Source organism: Siniperca chuatsi, linkage group LG7 (genome assembly GCF_020085105.1).
Source record: "Siniperca chuatsi isolate FFG_IHB_CAS linkage group LG7, ASM2008510v1, whole genome shotgun sequence".
Classification (NCBI taxonomy): Eukaryota; Metazoa; Chordata; class Actinopteri; order Centrarchiformes; family Sinipercidae; genus Siniperca; species Siniperca chuatsi.
The window spans coordinates 1,510,032-1,525,029 of NC_058048.1; the positions used below are offsets into that span (position 1 = coordinate 1,510,032).

The window sequence follows — 14,998 nt, forward strand, 5'->3', positions numbered from 1 at the left end:
AGACACTAGGAATGGTACGCTGTACCATGACACAATCTCCCTCACTGGCCAAGTGTCAGCTGTAAAACTGCATATTATCCCAAAGATCAACTTGTCTCTTTTCATCCAGTGCACCAGTCTTTAAGCTGGCTCTGCTCTCACCGTAGCAGTAACCAGATTTTACTGAAGGGCAAAAAAAAACAAGAATCAAGCTAACCACTCTGCAAAAACCTAAATCTCTTGGAGGATTGAATGCCCCAAATATTTATTATAATTGTCTACAGTACAGTTACAAACTGGTACAGTATAATAAATTGGTTAAATGATTGCAACTATTTATGGCTAGACATAGGACAATAAATAACTCCAGGCTTCCACATTAAAAACCCCTTCATTGACCAAACCATCAAGAAACACAGATATTTTACTTACAGTATCTCACTATCAACACAACCCTATCAGCCTGGTGGAAAGCCAGCGACATCCTTCACCACAATCCTTCCCCATCACCACTAACATAACTTTGGAGTAATCCCATATGTTGTATTGGCAAAAAAGCATTTTCATTTTCACAATGGAAAGAGAAAGGAGTAGCCAGCCTGGGACATCTTTTCAATAATGACTCGCTCCTGACTTTCAACCAACTACAGAAGACATACAGCTGTCCAGCCCATCCTATTTCCAGAATCTGCACGTCAAACAGGCTATATGAGACAAAGTTAATTCTAACAACGTTAAATGTTCCGGTCTCTCCCTAAGGCCCTGAAAACCTATTTTCTGGGTCAGCTTCTCACTATGTGTGATGGGGTCCTACATGAACACACTAACTCAAGGCCTAACATTTACTGTTCCAAAAAAGTTTGAAGAGTTTTGATTGACTCACATGACAGACTTCTATCTATGCTCTTCGAACTGGTTTGATGTGGGTCAGGCTCAGTTGGACAAATGTTCTTCTGAGCACCAATCAGAGCAGAGCAATATTTCACTTAAAATATAATGACAGTTGTGTGGTTGTTTACTTATGTTGCCACGCCACCGTCAATCAAATCTAAAGAACACACACCCTGCCAAACTCTGTCTGAAGGCACATGGCAGACTTTTTCAAATTAAAAACAACCATTATTTTGTCAAAAAGCCTTTATTGAAACTACAAAACACACACACAAAAAGAAATTACAAGTAACTTGCAGGAATCTTATACATTCATTTATATTTGATACATTTACCACTTCATACGGCATCTCACTGAGGCAGGACTGTGTTTTTCCAATCGCGATGGTTACAGGTATATAAACATCTGACACCCCTGTTAAGGTTCTGTACAGATTTAAGCACTGTAGCCCATTCATGAGACCTCTATTATCTCAGTAGAAAATTATGAACCCCCCCTAAACTATCTTAAAAGGAAAACCTTTGGTATTAGCACTGTCAGAGAACTTAACGAATGACTGACAGCCACTCTGTACCCACCTTCTTTCCCTTCTTCACATCTCCTCTCACCAACATAAAAACTGAAAATGACAATGAAGAAAGAGAATGCTGCATCTTAAGAGTTATTGTGGATTATCATGTGCATATATTTCTATCAAGAGCTCAGTGAACATGAAGGTCTTTAACACCAGATGGCCGAGGGTGGCAGGTTTGGTTGGCTGCTTTTGATTACTTTCAGGATTGCAATTTAAGTAATTGTAATTTGTAATTTCAACATATAGCAAAAATATGTAACAGGGCACAGCAGCACTGCCACAGTCTGACCTGCAAAGAAATGTAATACACCTTTCATTCTGGGCTTAAGCAGTAAGATGTGTAGTTTTTGTAGACATTTTCACATTTAAAGGACAACAAAATACAAAAATACAGATGTTCAACAGAAGAACTGATGAAATAAAGTGAAAAAAAGCTTAGAACTTTGATATGTTTCTAGACATGATACAATTTTGTATATACACACACATCACATAGAACTCAATACAGGTTTTTGTACAAGTTAAAATATAGAAAGCAATTAAGCAGCAGAGGTGCTTGCAGAGGACTTAAGTAAATGGAAGCATAATCTTTCCATTTATGTTGCCAGTCTGAGACATTTTTGGGTGGACTGTGGGTGGGTCACACCTGCATCGTGTCATGGTTTGACCGTTTGTTGTCCAAACATGTGGCCAATATTTGCAATTTACTGAAACTCTGATATCAGCCAGTTAGTGTAGTTGGGTAGTAAATATTAGGAGCTATTTTAGGAGAATTTTAAGGTGCCCTGTGAAGTTACGTTTAGAGTCTGTGTTTCTCACCACAACACATTGCCTGTATCCTTGAGGCCTAACGAATGTGTTGAATGCATTCCTTCCACAAAAATCCTTTGCACAGGCGATTTTAGACATTTCGGATTTCATTAGACATCAGTGGCACAGCGTGAAACCATCAGCAGGAATCTGTCGCCTTGCCTGGGACTCGTGCATGCGATGAAAACAAAACGAGGACCCACTCATAAAACATTGCTCCATAGTGCTACTAGTGGTCAAAAACTTCACAGGGTGGCTTTAAAGCAAAAAGAAAATAATGTGTCTTTAGAGGTCTGGTCACACCAGCATTTTTAACAATTTATAAACTTTGCACCAAATCTCAAACAGATCAAAAATATATTCAATTAATGACACATGAAGAATTCTCACTCTGCCTGTTTCTGGTGTGACCAAACAGCAGAAATTAAATGAAACTAGGTTACATATTGTATTGATCATGTAACGGCTAATACATCTGGCTAATGTTTTTGTATTGGAAATACAAACTACTGCTTACAAACATTAAAGGCGTCAGGATTACGTGACATGGTGGTGTTAATACTGTTCAAAATCTAAGAGAACAATAACTGGTTTTGTTTTTCTATTATGCCATGACAATAATGTAATGTAAAGATACTATACTTACAGTATCAGTATTTCACAGATCTTAGTATTGGCCTTGAAAACCCTGCATCCTCTAAACATCCCATGTGTCCCTTTAGCTCACACACACTTGCAAACAGAAAACCTGACATTAAGAGCGAGCACCACTTCAAAGCTTCTTACTAAGTGCAACAGCCATTTCAAGTCAGAGGAAAAGATGAAGGGTTTACTGAACCTGGCGGAAAGCTGGAGCCAGCTGGAAGAGCAGCTGAACACTTACAGGTACCACTCTGATCTGATAGAGGACAGGAGGTCCCAGAAATAGCACACTCATTTATTAAAGCACTTACAAAAATAAATATGTACAAAACAACACAATATCCTGCTGTAAGTGGATGTAGTGGGGGTTTGAGACGAGGATGTGGTTTTGGGGTTTCAGTAAAACTTTTTCCTCCTGTCCCGATTGCTTACGTTTATTCAACAAAGTTCAATGAAAAACTTCCGAAAATAAGGGATTCATTGGTTTTCCAGCATGCTGCTGCGGCAGGTGCAGTTGGGTCAGCTGGTGCTGTGGTGGTGAGTGGGGGGATTAGATGACTTTGTAGGTCAGGTAGTCGCAGAGCGTCGTGGGAATGGCCAGGTCCTCCACCTGCTGGGTGGTCATCACCCGGCGGAGAGCCATCCTGCACATGTGCTGCAGACTGGCAATGCTACGAGGACACTCCCAGAAGTGCACACTACCATCACGAGTCCTAGAAACAAAACAAAACAAAAAAGAATGATGATGATAAATCAAAACAGGAGGAGGTAGTATAACTGATCAACTCACAAGACTGCACTGGTACATAAAAAGCACACAGTTCAGTGGAAATTTTTAAACCAAAACTAAACACAGCTAAGAATACATAGAGCCTGCCTGTGGAGACAGCAAGCTGAGATAAAACATGGAGAACTGGTTTCCTTGGCTCGTCTAGCATAAGGCAGGAGTCACAGTGTGACTGAGATAATTTACTGTAATCTGTGTTCAGGATAGTGTGTGTCTGAACATGTGCTAGTGTCTTACCCAGCAGCAAGTACACTTCCTTCAGCAGAGAAGGCACAACAGAGGCCATTAGAGAGAGAGGCGATGGCCTGAGGAGCCCTTTCCTCTATGCTCCAGAAACGAACCAGCCTGAGCAGAGACAGGAAAATAAATAAATAAATAAAAACACTCAACGCTGCTGTCAGAATCCAAACTGCATGCAAGAAACTGGACAACCTATGTATGTTTACTGTTAAAACAGACCGTATTGAGTATGTGTCCAGCTGGTGATTACCAAACTAACATCATGTCAGTGTTTGACCAGCAGCACAGCTTGCTCCCTTCTACTTGTGGAGTTGCTTTGCACATCCCCACATGAAAATTGCTGATTGAGCTGTTTGCATCGACTTTTCCCATCTTGTAAAAACTCGGAGGGGTTTTCCCATCATTGCTATTCTGAGTAATTATAAAACAGGTGAACGAACAGTGTGATTGATCAAACATTGTCACCTGAGCTGAATTGCAGAAATCCTGATGCGTCTCCTCTTGTGATAACTTTAATTGCTAGATCACAGCATGTGTGTGTGTGTGTGTGTGTGTGATTTTACACATGAAGGTCAGTTCACTCTTCATGGCTAGTACTACTCAGCAAGTTTGAAAGACACTCCACCATAAATAATAGTTTTCTGGGTTTTCTGGGTTTAGCATGTAGGGACTACAGATTGCATTTCGTTGTACAACCATGTGTTGTATAATGATAAATAAATGAACATGGGCATTTACCAGGCAGAGAGAGTCTAATGAGATGTGAACTGGAGGATCCAGTGTTTTTGGAGCTTGACCCATAGGCACTAAAAGTCATGATATCTCAGCCTCTGCTGCTTCAATGCTTCATTCTTTTTTAAAATCTGTCTCTTGTGAGACTCCTAACTTCATAGAAGTATAAAACTTATTCACTGGAGTGCTCCTTTAACAAGACTGAAAAATCTGCACTGGTTTGAACCGGCTGGAGCTCGCACTGCATTCACATGCAGTGAAGTTTTCTGAAAATACACACTTGGTTTTTCCAAAGTAGCTTTGTCACAATCGACACACATTCACTTAAACAGTGAAACATGTCCGTTTGTTTTCATACAAACAAAGGGAAATCAAGCAGGTAGTCGTGTCCTGTCGAGGTATTTTTAACCACTCGAGTAAGGTAGGCTACAGGTTTTTTTTTTTAATCTGTGATTTGCTGACATCGAAATTTCGAAAGCAATCATCATCAGGCAAGAACAAAGAAATGTATATGGTTCAGGCCCAGAGTCTTCCAAAACACATTATTGTGAAATCAAGCACCTCTGAATCAGAATCAGCTTCACTGGACAAGTATGTGTACACATACAAGGAACTTGACTCTGGTTTTAAGTTGCTCTTAATGTAATTACACACAGTACCAAGAACAATGTTCAGGAAGATAGATAAAAGCAGACACAAAGCTAAAAGACAAGGATAACAAAGTGGAAGCACAGAAGGAGGCACACACATGCTTTCTTAAATTATCTGAACAATATATACAGCTCCATTGCTTCACGATGTGTCAAACAAATAACAAAATATATACAGCGAAGAATAGAAATGAGGCCCCTTTTCCTGAGTGTGTTTGCTGTCAATCTCACCTGTTGCTTCTGTCCTAGCTGCCTCTCCCACAGCAGCATGTTGGCTGCTGTCCTCCTCCTCCTCTCCTACATCTCTCTCTTCATTAGCTACAATTATCCCTTCCTGACTCTCTTTTGTGGCTTCATAGTGATGTGCAAAGCAGTTCTTTTCAGTGTTGCTTACTGACTCATTAGAATCAGTTCATTAAAAAGATTCGGTCACTGAATCGTTCAGTGCTCGACTGGAGCTCCGACTGCATAGTCCCACTCACTGAACTGAAATACGGCAGAACGTTCAGTTCAGCTCACTTACTAATGAACTGAGAACGGTTGTTCGTGAAGGATAAGCTGGTGAGCTGAGAATTTTGTTGGATAAAGATACTGTTTGCAAACTAAAATAGCAGCAACACACACACACGTTCTCCGTTGAGTGAGTGTAGCTTATCCTTCTTTTCAAAACAGTAACGTTCATTGCAGCTAAATGTTAGCAACCCGTATCAGCTGTGTATTTGCTGTCTTGAACACACTCCATTCCTCCTGCGAACGAATGACTTGAATCACTCAGTGAGTGCTGTTTACAGATGGGTCCGTTGTCAATATGTTTATGAAAGAAAGAGAGAGAAAGAGCGTGGTAGGGAGGGGCTCAGTGAATCTATGCGCTGCGTGCAGTTTTACAATGAAATGTATGAAAGATATTATTCATTTCATAATAGTAAAAAATCAATATGTGGCGGTCAATGTTAATACTGAGGCGGGCTGCCACAAATCAGTGTATGGGAAACACTGGTACTTGTTAAAGTTCCCAGTGAGTAGCAAAATAAGCAATGCAGCATCACATTATCTGGCATCAATTTGCTGCTTCAATGTGGACTATTCTTTTTTTTAATATTTAATGTGAGACTTCCAGTTTCATACAAGTGTAATACTAAATCACTGGAGTGCTCCTTTAACAAGACTAAAAATCTAGTGATGAAAACGGACATTTTGAGATTAGAAATTACATTGGAAACAGAAGATTCATATTCTGGGACTCGGGAATATTTTTAACTAGCAAGCAGTTGCAAAAAGTTACATGTACTTTTCTATTAATTTGCATCTTTTAGGGATTTCTTATTTTACAGTACCTACAATAAATACATTACATGACTGGCAGTGTTTTCCCTGAAATACATAGAGCCTTCAGTGGGAAGACTACATTAATATTAATAATAATAAACTTTATTTATATAGCACCTTTCAAAACACAGTTACAAAGTGCTTTACAATAAAAACAGAGTACATTTAAAACAAAAAGAATAAAACAAACTAAAAGCCATAAAACTAAACATATTTTGAAAACGCAAACAGAGTAAAATGAAATAAAATATCATCAAAACAGCAATGAAAACAACAAAAAAAAGCCATATTGAAAAAGTGGGTTTTTACAAGTGATTTAAAATTGGCAACAGAGTTTGCAGCCCTGATCTCCTCAGGCAGGTCGTTCCACCATCTCGGAGCTCTAACTGCAAAGGCTCTGTCACCTTTGAGTATCAATCTGGACCTTGGAACAACCAGGAATGACGCATCTGAGGATCTCAGGGTGGGGGAATGGACATAAGGCACTAACAGATCTGCTAAATAACTTGGGGAAGGGCCTCTCAGGGCTTTGTATGTAATCAATAATATCTTAAAATCAATTCTAAAAGCAACAGGTAGCCACTGTAAGGAAGCCAGGATCTGTGTGATGTGATCATATTTTTTAGTCTGAGTCAAAATCCTGGCAGCAGAGTTTTGGATGAGCTGGAGACCGGAGAGGGATTTTTTTACTGATGCCAGAGAGCAAGGAATTAAAATAATCTAATCGACTAGTTATGAAGACTTGAATAACAATTTCCAGATTTTTGGCAGAAAGAAATGGTTTGGTCCTTGAGATCTTTCTGAGATGATGAAAACAGGATTGAACCATTGAGTTAACATGTTTGTCAAAGCTGAGCTTGTGGTCAAAAATAACACTAAGGTTTCTGCAATGCTGGGTTATTGAACGGGATAGAGAGCCAAGACTGTTTGATATTTGAGTATTTGCACTATATGGACTTATGACCAATACCTACCCAGGTTTCAAGACGGTCTAAGAGGATCTCGTGGAGAACAAGGATAGAGTTCTGGCCAGTATCAGCTGCCAGCAATAAGTCATTTAAGACTTTGAGAAGCACAGTCTCAGTACTATGTTTTTTTTCTAAAACCAGATTGGAATTTTTCAAAGATATTGTTATCATGAATAAAAGCTAGCAGCTGATCTGCTACAGCCTTTTCTAAAACCTCTGCTAAAAATAGGAGTCAAGAGATGGTCTTTTTAATAGTGATAGTATGACATTTAGAGTGAGTGGGTCCAGTCAAAGGGACTCTATAAGGTTTAAAAACTCAAGACCCAGACGGTCGTCAGGACAGCAGACATGGATATTAAAGTCTCCAAGTATCAACAACTTATTGAATTTAGTCCTAGTTTTAGACAAATTCACTGATAAAAGAGAAATCATATCTAGGTGGTCTATATATGATAAAGCAAAGAAAAGGAGATTTTCCTTTAATCATTAAAGAAAGGGCTTCAAAAGCGCTAGACAGCCCCAGATCAATGCTGGCGCATTTGAAGCTGTCTTTATATAATACGGCAACCCCACCACCCCTACCAGTTACTCAAGTCCCATTAAGACTCATGACTCCCCACAAGATTAAAAACAAACCGCAGCAAATAGAGAAGCTTTTCTGCTGCACTATGCTGTTTACATATCAGCCCATGTGCACTAATAGGCATCATAAAAAGGCTTTAGTGAACAAACATCTACTCAAGCGGCACACAGCTGAACACGTGGGTTTATAAAGGCTACTGAAATCACTGCTCAGTCAGGATTTCAAAGTGTTCAAATCCTAAGTGTTGCAAACAGTGCATTTCTTTCTTTCTTTGTCTACTGCTGAAACATGTTCATGTTGATATATATCTAACCTCCTAGAACAGCCACCATTTTTATTTAACCAGGTAAAAACCAGTAGAGATAAAAATCTTGTTTTCAATGGTGACCTGGAACAGACACCATAAAACACACAATATCCCTGAACCGTAAAAAACACAATCTGGGTTTTAAGTGATAATGTTTGAGGGTTTATACTGAAGTTCAGCATGTTAACATTTTAATCTTAAAAGATCCCCCATTCAAAGATAAAAAAAATGCAGTTTTTCCTCTAAAAGCAACTGGGAAAGCAATAAAAACTCAACCCAGAGACCCACTATTAAACTGAGTAGAAGTACAAAACTGGAGACTGAGATAGATGTTAATGAAAAGAAACAAGTTAAGAAATTACATATAACCAGTTAAGGAATATTACTTTAACTCCGATGTCATTCAGAGTCTTACCTGTCATCAGTAATGCTGGCAATGTGGCGGCCGTCAGGGCAGAAGCTCACAGAGCGAACCCAGCGGTCATTTGCCCCTCCGGCAAAAATGGGTGATGGAGGAGGGAAGAGATGGCTGGAGAAAGATGAGAGTGAGAGTTCAATAACAACATCAGTATCACAGCAAAGTTTCTCAGGTTAAAAATGAACATTCGCTGTTTGTAAAAGACAGAACAGCCTTACCATTTCAAATTAATATGTTTATCACTTTTGACAACACATTTATTCTCTTGGAAATAAAAAGTTGAACTAATAAGCAATAAAACACACTTGTACTCATTTCAATACACTCAGGGGGTTTGCAATTACAGCCTTAATTGGTCTGGTATGACCAGTAGCTAATGTTAGTAAAGATATAGATAGATATTGCTGTGTAACTGATATTACTGAGTCAGTTCATTGACTATATGATTCTTTTCTACTTGTGCTGCTGTTGCACTACGTTTAAGCATTAACTATTATCCTGTAATTACCACTTGTGACTGCTGTTAGACAAAAGTTACATCATTCTGGCCCAAAATATGTATACAAATAAACAAGACTCAAGCATGAAAGTTAAAAGGTTCACTTACTAGCTTTTTCCGTGGCATTCAACCGCATCTTGGGGGGTCTTCAGCAGAAGCATGGCAACTAAGCACACTCCAGCAAATGAGGAAGACCATGAGATACGGTTGAAAGCTCTGGAAAAAGCTAGTAACTGGACCTTGAGTTAAAATTTTTCCCCCCAAAAATACAATACTTTTATTTTAATCATTGGCAAATGGAAATAGACTGGACACTCCACCCTGACCTGTGCGATTATGACTAATAATGCATTCCAGCAAAACCCTGGCCCCATATGTGTATATTTCTTACCCCAATTCCAGCAGGACGGTGGCCTTGTGGTGGTCCCATACAATGACCCGGGTGTCATAAGAGGCGGTGGCTAACAGCGCCCCATCTGGTGAAAACTCACAAGACACCACATCATTGTGGTGCCCCTCCAGCTTCTGGATCAATGTGTACTTATCCATGTTCCATAGGAACACCTGCAACGTGAAGAGAGGACTGTTGTAGCCCATGGAATGATTTGGACCAAGTATAGATGTGCTATCTTACACTTATCATTACTATATGAACATAAAACATTTAGAAATTAAATTAAGCAACAGGAATTAAAACAGAATTAAACAGAGTTATGCTGAAGTTATGTCATTGTAAAGCTTTGTAACCTTTAACCAGGCTGTACAAACAAAAGAGCACATGCTACACAAGCAGCAAGGCTATGTCAAAATGCAACACTTCACCTACAATGGCAATTATAATTAACATTCCAACATTTTATATAATAGCATTAATCTACAACATCATAATTTAGATTTATACATATTATAATACATTATGGAATATACTAAATAAATACTTCTATTATTTTAACATAAAAAGTCTACACAAAAAAAGAGAAAATAAAACAAGTAGTAACTTAAGGTAACATAATGTTACTCCACTGGTTTCCCCTTTCAGAGTTTTAGTTCACTGTGTTTACAATAGGCTCGCACCTCCAGCAGAAGCCTACGAAGAGAGACAGATACTGCAAGAGAAAAGAATATTTTATGGCCAAAGGGTTGATACCTCTGGCAAAGTACACATATGCATACACATACACATATACACACACACACACACACACACACACACACAACCGCTCAAAAGTTTGTGGAGTCCAGGTCTCGAGACTAATGGCGTCCCGGGGACCATAGAAAATGTGTTTGGGACAAAGTGATCTTCCCTGGGACGCCTCCGAAAGGGATTTTTGTATGTGTGTGTATGTATAACTATGGCTTAGCATATGACAAACTGAACTGAGCCCTGACTACAGCGGAGCTCGTCTTCTCATGCTGTGACTATAGTTACTATCACTGGCTGAGACAGCGTGAGACCTACGAAAAATATGAAGATTCTGAAATGTTCCCGCGGTACCGGGCCATCTAAGGCCTTGCTGGCAGGACCTCACAAATATGTTGCGCTGGTTACAGATCGATCACATCATTACATTGAAACAGTCTAACCAGCTGCTTGCTACTAGCTAGCTAACTTTAGCCAGGCGCTGTGTGTGAGTATATTTTCCCTGATAATGTTATATTGGGAACAACAAATCCGTGTTGAAATCGGCAGGAGGAGAGCTAGTTAGCTGTTAGCAGCCGGTGGGCAGCAGAGTCCTGAAGTGTGTTTACAGCTAACGGAGCTAAACACTCGCTTGGGTCCGCTCCATTTCAGCGCGCCAGTGCACCGCTTAACGGCGAAGGCGGGGAAAATTGTTTAAATGGAGTGTAATCTGTCAGCCAGCGGCAGCAACCACGTAATTGTCAGCTGACAAAACAAACAACAATGTCGGCCAACAGGGTAAAGGCCATGATAGCTTTCCTACAAACAATTACCAGCCTGGACAGTAATGTTTACAATATGATTTTATGTAAGCCTGAATGACATTCACCAGTTTTCTGTCTTATCAATCTCCCATGACTTGTTTGTGTTTGTATGGGCCACGTGGTCGTGGTGACGTAAACGCCGCATCTGTGTTACTAAATTGTGTCCTATTTAATTTTTTTAAATTCTGTTAATGAGTTTGCAAATCATTTTTCAGTTCTTGTTTTAAACTTATTTCTTTGAATGGAGCAAAATAAATGTAATTATTTTCACAAGATTTTATTTATGTTTTCATTATGCCACTAACAATTATAGAAGATACAAACAAAGTCAAGAAACAACATTTTGAATTTGGAGCAGTTAAAATTGTTTTTGGAACGGTTCCAGGACGGTGGTGAAAAAAGTTAGTCTGGAGCCCTGTTGGAGTCACCTGTTATATTGAAGTTTTTCTTCTTTTCTTCAATAATGGCTATTTTAACAGATAAAACCAGTATAATTATACACCAAATGCATTATTTTTAGAATAATGAAATGATTAAAACTTCCATTTAGACAGGGGAGAATACTGTTGTAACAATTTTTTCCCCCAAATATTCTTCGAATTTTTAATTTGTTGTTAAGGCTAGAAAATCGTAAGTGACCAGAGATCATTTTTGAACCACAACTGTGCTTGCAACTGGGCTCTAAATATTTTGGGAAGCCTTTTTTCTTTGGGCCCTCTGCCGTCTACTCAGTGGTTAGATTGAATAGGTTAAAACTGTGACTTGTCAGTCCATAGTATGTTCAGCTGCTATTTCGTGATCCAATTCCAATAGTGTTAACCCTGGACTAACCTGCTATTTCTAATTTTAAAGTTTTAAGAATAGCTTTGCTAAAGCAACACGCCTGTTAATTACCGCTTGTTATAGGCATTATTGTGCACTTGACACTGAAACAGGAACCTTTTCCTACTTAAATCTACAGATTTTAATGCTCAGCTTCCAATTTCTTTTACTAGTGACTGCTGATTTCCTGTATTCTGATTTAACTGTTGCTCAGAGGTATCTTCGTCTCTCTCTGCCCTTTCAGTTGTCAGTCTGATTGAACCACTGTACAGCGTTTTGTTCTCCATGTACAAAACATTACTTTTTTGCAAACCCTTCATACAAAACAACATCTATTTGTAAAGAGGACTTTCTACAACCTAAAAGCATGAAATACCATTTAACAATAGAGAGTATTCCTCTCAGCCATCTGACTGTACCGAATCAAGCTTTTGTGGCAGGCGACTCCAAACTTTTGAGCGGTAGTGTACATACTGGTAGAAAAATGATCATCTGGAAGCCTTTTTCTTCTAACAGTCAGCCATGGTCTGAATTTTTAGTATTAATATCTTTGCTCCAGGGCAATGCATTATCTGAGAACTGTGCAATTATACAACTTCTGCACCATGTCACTCTTAGAAATTGAAAATGCTTTAAAGTGCTGCAAATCAGAACAGTCACACGCAGGCTAATGGTTAAGTTTCTTAAGTGGGTTTCTTCCTCTCTGTACCTACTAGTTTCCTCATTTTCTAATTTCACAATTTAAGTTAAAAACATTAGTATCATTTTCTCTGTTGGATTTCTGCTGCTGTTGTTCCACTGTAGCTGCCAACAGCAGAAACACTCAAGTGCTCTTTATAACAGCAGAAAAAGCCACAGAAGAACTGCAGATGGAAAAGTTACCACATAACTGGACAATTTGTTGACAGTTTTTCTCAATAGTCAACAGCTGACATTTGCAATGCTCCGCAAAGGAAACAAAAATATTTCATAATAATTTCTGTATATCAACAATAATCTGAAACCTGCACAATAATTTCATTACAAAAAGGTTTGGAGTAACATTTGCAAAGCACTGGCAGCTGCTGGCTAACACTGACAGTGTAGGGAGGGGGAAGGTCGGTTGTTAAACTGTTGTAGCTGACTGAATTGTTTTCTATAACTTGCCATTGGCAGCATTATAAATGTAATACTGTATGCTACAAGGGAAACATTTAAACTGACAGTAACAGAAATCCTAGTAACAAAAGAGAAGCTAGCGTGTGCAGACAGTGGACGGAGCTATTTAAAGAGGCTGGGGGGGAGGTGTGAGAGTGGGTTTGGGAGAGGTGGGGGGTGGGAGGGGGATAGAGGGAGTATTTAACAACCAGTTTAATAATAGTTTTAAACTGAAATTAAAATAAATAGAGGAACTGCGACAGCAGAGGTAGACAGACACGGAGCAGCACCTACGTACAGATTGACCTTGCGGGTCAGGTGCCAGGCTGCCCCTGGCCAGGCCTTTGGGCATTGCGCACTGTGCGTCCCCGGTTTACACCGGCTGCTCAAATTGTCAGCGCGGCGCTCCCTTCAAAACCAATCACACACTGAGCTCTGCCACCACCTGTGACAGGGAGAGCAAGACACACACTGTAGGGACACACACAGCCTAACAAAGCTACCACTATGTCTATCATTACCACCATGTTGAGATTGATCTAGAGCTGCAACACTGTAGATAAGGCTAGTCTATGGAATCAATGTCCAGAAACATCTGCCTTAAGGGCTGCAGAAGTTTAAGAGGTCAATTCAACATGTAATGAAAGAAGAAAATATTTTTCTTATTCTGAAAGTTTACATGAGGACAGAATTGTTTTCAAAACAGCAAAAGAGTATTTTTTGGAGTATTTTTTCTCTCTCTCAAGATTCCCCCCCACTGTAATGATTTAAAAGGTATAGTTTGGTCTCCCCCACTTCAACATAAATACTTTTAAGAGGTATCAGAATTATATGATGAAACAAGTTTACTTTAGCTATGTAACAATAGTGAAAACAGTTGCCTGCTCTGCATGCAAACTTCAAAACACCAAAAGCCTTTTTTCCCTCCACAAACAAAAAACAAACAGAATCTAGATGCAGGGAGCTCAACTTATGACACCGAGCAGTTTGTTCTGAGGTGGAAATGGGAGGGTATGGCAGATGGCGAGTGTTTTCATTTGTAGGCTGATTGAGCATAATTGGTCACAAAGCAATTGCATACAGATTAGCTAGCAAACCCATCAAAATAAGTAAAAAGGAACTTGTATACGTACTGCTTTGCCGGCGCCAACTGAACACAGGATAGAGGAGTCAGGGGAGAAGGAGCTGCAGTACACCCAGTTCTGATGCCCCCGCAAAACCTTCACCATGTTACCTACAAGACACAAAGAGCATTATCTTAGATGAAGCAGTACACCATCTTCTTTACTATCAAAGCTACACTACTGTCAAACCACACATAATCAGTCGTACTTTTTGTAAAGATGTTTTTGGGGCATTTTTACCTTTGTTTGACAGCAGACAGGATAGAGGAAGACAGGAAACAAAGGGGGAGAGAGGGGAGGTAGGACATGTAACAAAGGTCCGACGGGAATCAAACCAGTGACGCTGTGGCCATGTGGTATGCACGTTAATCATTTAGCCGTCAGGACACCAACATAATGAGTCATACATTTTCCACAAAAATATTTGAGCACCATATCCTTCTTGTGGTCTGTACCACAAAGGATAAGATTGAACTTATTTTGTATTTTACTTTTTGTCAACCATTTCCATGAAAAAACCCAAACAAACAATGTGTTAGTGTGGCTCTGAATACTTTACATACA

General features: G+C 39.4%; 1 protein-coding gene across 1 annotated transcript in view; it reads right to left on the reverse strand.

The window, feature by feature from the left end:
• Positions 1–1,101: 1,101 nt before the first annotated feature.
• wsb1 (WD repeat and SOCS box containing 1) overlaps positions 1,102–14,998 on the reverse strand; it is a 29,083-nt gene continuing 15,186 nt past the window's right edge. Inside the window, exons 5-9 of the mRNA XM_044202285.1 lie at positions 14,444–14,544; positions 9,799–9,971; positions 8,906–9,019; positions 3,922–4,029; positions 1,102–3,610 (exon numbers count right to left, since the gene is read on the reverse strand). Of these exons, the coding sequence (XP_044058220.1) occupies positions 3,448–3,610; positions 3,922–4,029; positions 8,906–9,019; positions 9,799–9,971; positions 14,444–14,544 (659 nt within the window). The 3' untranslated portion in view covers positions 1,102–3,447. The remainder of the gene's footprint in view (positions 3,611–3,921; positions 4,030–8,905; positions 9,020–9,798; positions 9,972–14,443; positions 14,545–14,998) is intronic.